Source organism: Solanum stenotomum, chromosome 9, assembly GCF_019186545.1.
Source record: "Solanum stenotomum isolate F172 chromosome 9, ASM1918654v1, whole genome shotgun sequence".
In the NCBI taxonomy this organism is placed as follows: Eukaryota; Viridiplantae; Streptophyta; class Magnoliopsida; order Solanales; family Solanaceae; genus Solanum; species Solanum stenotomum.
Window position 1 is genome coordinate 49,543,361 of NC_064290.1, and position 5,878 is coordinate 49,549,238.

General features: G+C 31.3%; 1 protein-coding gene across 1 annotated transcript; it reads left to right on the plus strand.

The window, feature by feature from the left end:
• Positions 1-614: 614 nt before the first annotated feature.
• On the plus strand, positions 615-1,639 carry LOC125877626 (uncharacterized mitochondrial protein AtMg00810-like). The gene is made up of 3 exons (XM_049558860.1): positions 615-770; positions 900-1,265; positions 1,355-1,639. The coding sequence occupies exons 1-3, from the start codon at positions 615-617 to the stop codon at positions 1,637-1,639; spliced, it is 807 nt and encodes a 268-aa protein (XP_049414817.1).
• Positions 1,640-5,878: the final 4,239 nt, after the last annotated feature.

Here is a 5,878-nt window from a genome sequence, read left to right on the forward strand (position 1 = left end):
TGGTATTTCAAGAACACATATTTCCTTTTAAACATGTCCAAGAATCATCCAATCTTATATTTCCAGTCCTGGAACACTGTATATGTCTCACCAACTGCTGATTGTGTCCCACCACCTGATAGTTCTATCACTGTTGGTCTTTGTCTAGTATCTCCAGTTCAGTCACCACTGGTTGCTTTACCTGTTCCCACCAAAAAATCTAGCAGAACCAGTAAGCCTCCTCTATGGATGCAAGATTTTGTTACTCAACCCGAAGGCAATACATGTTCCTATCTATTGTTGATCAACTTTCTTATTCACATTTATCTTAGTCCTACCAACATGTTCTTCAAGCATACTCAGCTCTATATGAGCCAGTCTCTTTTTATCAGGCTGCTGCTGATCCTGCTTGGGTCAAAGCAATGCAGTTGGAGATTGATGCATTAGAAAGCAATCACACATAGATTATTGTGGGTTTACCACCTGGCAAGAGGCCTATTGGGTGTCGGTGGATTTACAAAATCAAATACCTTTCCTCAAGAGCTGTGGAAAGATTTAAAGCCATATTAGTTGCACATGGGTTCAGCCAGAAGGAAGGTCTTGACTATGGGGAGACTTTCTGTCATGTTGCCAAAATGGTGACTGTTAGATCTATTATGGCTCTTGCAGCATCTAAAGGTTCGTATATATATCAGATGGATGTTCATAATGCCTTCCTCAATGGTGATCTTCTTGAGGAAGGCTATATGGTTATTCCTAGCGGGTTTGCCAAACAGGGGGAGACTCACAAGGTCTGCATACTATATAAGTCTTTATATGGACTTAAGCAGGCACCAAGGCAATGGAATATGAAGCTGACAGAAGCCTTGGTAGATATGGGGTTTAAGCAGAGTCATTATGACTATTCATTGTACACTTAGCACACTGAAAATGACATTGTTGTGGTATTGGTTTATGTAGATGATCTGCTTATAACTGGGAGCAATCAACAACTCTTATGTAACACTAGACTGGATATTAAGAAAAAGTTCAAAATGAAAGATTTGGGAGAGTTAAAGTTCTTTTTGGGAATTGAGTTCTCCAGGTCCAACAAAGGCATACTCATGTCACAAAGAAAGTATGCATTAGAATTGATATCTGAGTCTGGCTTAGGGGGAGCAAAACCAACCTGTACACCTTTAGAGATGAATCAAAAGCTCATATCAGTTCAATATGATGAGCATATTAATGAAGGGATAGCTGAAGGAGACAACATACTAACAAACACTACAAAATATCAAAGACTCGTAGGAAGTCTCTTATATCTCACTATGACAAGACAATATATCTCCTTCTCAGTACAAGTCTTGAGTCAATTATGCATTGTCCTAAACAGTCACATATGAATGCAACTCTTAGAGTAGTTAGATACATCAAAGAAGCACCTGGATTAGGTTTGTTAATGCCTGCAGGAGACACTTCTAAACTTACAGCTTACTGTGATTCTGACTGGGGAGCATGTATGGAAACTAGGAAATCAGTTACAGGATACTTGGTTAAATTTGGAAAAGGACTTATTTCTTGGAAATCAAAGAAACATGAGACAGTTTCAAGGAGCTCAGCTAAAGTTGAGTTCAGGAGCATGTCAGCATGTACAATTGAAATAACTTGGTTGATATGATTATACAAAGAGTTGGGAATCGAGATAACCACTCCAGTAAATATGATTTGTGATAGCAAGGCAGCCATCCAAATTGCAGCTAACCCAATCTTTCATGAGAGAACAAAACACTTTGACATTGATTGTCATTTTGTTAGAGAAAGAATCTGCCAAGGCATGTTGAAAACTCAACACATAAACACTAAGGATCAACTGGCTGATCTACTAACTAAAAGTCTGGGCAAGATACAACACACCAACTTGTTGAGCAAATTTGGAATGAAGAATGTGTTTCAACCATAAAGCTTGAGGGGGAGTGTTGATCAACTTAGGTGATTGAACAAGCTGTATGGTGTGAGTCAGTTAAAGTTGTTAGGAAAGTTCTAGAAGCTTCTATAGTTAGTTAAGAAAGTAGTTACAATACAATAGTCTATAAATAGATATTGAACTACAATGTAAAGGCTGACTTTTCAATGTAACAGTAAATTCATTGAACTCAATAAGACGCTCTATTTTCTTCTTTGTTCTTCTCTCTGTAATTCTGCATACTTTCAACCTCCATTAATGGTGTTTTCAGAAATCAATAAAAGACAAATATTGCAAGTGAGTGAAGAAATGAGGATAATATAAAGAAGCAAATTTGGCTTTTTGAGATTTTTTAGAAAAAAATTTATTGCATTTAACAAAAATTGAAATGTCATATTAAATAAAATTGACCAATCTTAAATTTCTTTCTCCGCGTCAAGATATCTATTGAATTACTATAATCTTTGCATTGGCATGATATAATGGGTGACATAGCCATGAATTTTGTCGAGGTGTTCCATATTTTGATAAGTAAATACCCCTTTTGTTCTAACTTATGTGAGATATTTAGTCTGTGCAATGACCTTAAAGGTCGTTTTTTTGGATTATTTTTTAGAAAATTATCATTTTACCCCTCCTGATTGTCGTCTCGAATCATGTTTTATCAGTTTTTGAATTTAGATTTGATATTGTATCGTAAAGTTGAGATTTTTGGAAGTTTTTAAGTTTTGGAATCTTTAAAGTTGAAATGGTTGACTTTAGTCAACATTTGGAGTTCCAAGTCTAGGAATGAAATTCTCTCAGTTTTATCAGCTCTGAAACATGACTTTGGGTTAGTAGGACTATTGGCTCAGGTCCTGCGATGTTTAGATGAGTTTTGAAAGAGTTTGTGTTTTGAAAGTTTAAAGCATACGATAGTTAACCAAAGTGAATATTTGGTGATAGCAAACTCATAATAGAATTTTGATAGTTCTATTAGCTTTGGAATGTAGTTTTTTGCATAAATCTAATATTTGTTTGGGTCTCAAGGCTTTCGGTTTGATTTTGAGCTATTAGACAAGATGTAGGAAAAGTTAAGGCTAAAGTTTGATTTTAGCTAACATTTGAGTTAGCAAGGTCATTTTTGAGTTTTGATGATTCTACTAAGTCTAAATGGTGATATTTGGTCTAGTTTAAGGTTTGATTCAGTTCATGAAGCTTTTGAATGAGTTACATGTCCTTATTTGGAAATTTGGAAATTCTTAAGTTAAACTTTGACTTTGGTCAACATTGGGTTAGGATGACCTTGTTTGGATGTTTTAAGTCCAAAATATTATTCCAAGCTAGTAGCATATTTGGTTTGTGTACAAAACTTTTTGAATGAGCTTTTATAAGTTTCTAAAGCTTTTTGGGTGCTTTGACACTGTTTCAACAAATTGTGCCAACTAAAAAGTTCGTTATTATTTTTGAAGACAAAAAATTATTTCGGAACTTTAGAAAGTTTGATCATGAATTGTAGAACTGATCATTAAGGTTTTGGGTATTTTCGCTAAATCGAGATGAAATAGTTGTTTATCAAGGAGGAATAATATTTTACTGGGCAAATGAACACTAAGTTGAGTTTCGATTAAATGAGTAGGTCAATATCAATATTTAAGACATTTAGAAAAAAAATATCGGGCCATTTCGCTATTGTATAAGGAAGTTACAAGTGGACAATTTAAACCCTTCACCTCATCTTCATTACTCCCAACACGCAAGCAACGAAGGAAGCATACGAATTCAATCAGAATCCAATGTTTAGGAAGCCAGTTGCCTTAAAACAATCAACAATCACTTCAAAAGTTGAGTCTCCCCCGTCCGATTCACTTTCAAAGCCACACAATCTATAATCAAACAAGTATTCACAATTACTTTCTAGAATCAACAACACCCACTACAATTTCCTTAAAAGGTGAGTCAATCAATACAATACCCAATTCCAAAAATTAAGGTTTGAATTCAAAATTTAATACTTGACAACATTACTCAAGGTTTTAGGAACTTGTGAACACCTAATTTTCGACGTGTTTATTTTACTCATATACTATATAGTAAGGTTTTTTTTCTTATATTTTTTGTTTTTATTTTAGGTAGTTTGTCTTTGTTTATGTTATTTTTTAATTGGTCCAAATGACCCAATTTTTGATTGAATTGAGTTGATTTAGACCAAATTTTGATGGCCTAATGAATTTTGACCCGGTCCAATAGAAATGGTTAAGATTTATCTTAACCATCCATGATCTTTTTATCCAAGTGTTCTTATGGGACCCTACCAAAAATACAAAACCCCAAAAATCAAATTTTATTCATTATTTATTCAATTAATGAATAAAACATAGGTCATCTAAAATGACATTTTGGGCTTATTCTAAATTTTCAGATGACCTATTTAGCTATTATTCAATTAATGAATGGGTCATCTAAAAGGGCAATGCAGTCTTTCAATTAATTTTATTTTGGAAAAAGAAAAATAAAAAAAGAAAAGAGGAAATTTCATTGGTCATCTTGGGTGACACCTTGGAAAAACAAAGAGTCTAATGCATACGTTGGCTCTTAAATTTTCAAGAAGAATGTGGGTTTAATGTTGAACACCTATTTAAACCCCATTCTTCTTTCATTGCAGAGGGGGGAAAAAAAAGAACAAGAATAGAAAATTAGAAGAGGGAAAATCATAACTTCTAAAAGAAAAAATATATATATATATTTCATCTTTGGTGGTCTTTGGGAGTTCAATTAAATTTTGTTTTCATCATTGTTTTGTCATCTTCTATTTAGGTATATCTCTTTCCTTACTTTTTGCAATGTAACTTCAAAAAATAATGAAACATGTTTATATTTTTGATTAAATTATTATGTTTATTTTATTTGAATTAGTTAAATGTGTTATGATACTTAATATGATTATGTTTCATTGTTGTTGTATATTTGTGCTTTATTATTAAACTAGGTATTAATTCTATCTTTATTGTTATGAAGTGATACATAACTTTATTGCAATTAGTTAAATTATGTTTTGTTGTTATTATATATTTGTGTTATATTATTAAACTAGGTGTTAATTCTATATTTGTCATTATGAAGTTGATACATAACTCATGTTTTTGCTAAAAAAGAAAACAACAATCTCAAAGTCTGTTTTAAGAAAAAAAAGGGTTGTTTTTTTGCAAAAAAAAAATGTAAATCTGATCATTTTTACAAAAAATGTAAATCTGGTTATTTTTACAAAAAATGTAAATCTGATCATTTTTACAAAAAATGTAAATATGGTCATTTTTATAAAAAATGTAAATATAGTCCATTTTGCAAAAAATGTAAATTTGACAATTTCATAAATTCTGTTTTTCTTTCTCTTAAATAAATATATGAAATGGTTATTGAAATAAAAATACAAAATCGACTACTTTTAGTTAGTAATTTAACTATTAGATAAAATTGGCCATTTTTGCAATTTTCTTTCAAAAGAGCATATGACCATGTTGTGTAAAACTGAGAATTTTACTAAAGTGATCATTTTCTGAAATTATATAAAAAATAAAAAAAATAAAAATTTATATCACTACTTGCTTTAAAAGTGGCTTAGTCATTATTCTTTTAAATATATATATATATATATATATATATATATACTTTTTTTTTGTTATCGTTAAGTCGTGATACTTAATATTTATTTGATTATTTTTTTTAAAAAAATAAATCGTTAATCCTTTAATTAGCAATTTGCAAAAAAAAAAAGAATCATTTTCATGTCTATATGTTTCAACAAATTCCCTTTTTTATTAATTTTTTTTCCTCTCATTATTCAATAAATTTTGAGTCATTAATTATCAATTTTTTTAAAAAAATAAAATTAAATACCATCGTGTGTTCGATTACGATTCTTGGTGTGTCTTTTTTCAAATAAGTGGTTTTGTGTGCGGTTACGCTCCTAGGCCA

Coding starts and splice junctions, on each gene's coding strand:
- LOC125877626 (XM_049558860.1), top strand. CDS start 615: ATGGTGACTGTTAGATCTATTATGGCTCTTGCAGCATCTAAAGGTTCG. Junction 771..899: donor AACAGGGGGAGACTCACAAG/GTCTGCATACTA, acceptor TTGTACACTTAG/CACACTGAAAATGACATTGT. Junction 1,266..1,354: donor CTACAAAATATCAAAGACTC/GTAGGAAGTCTC, acceptor TGTCCTAAACAG/TCACATATGAATGCAACTCT.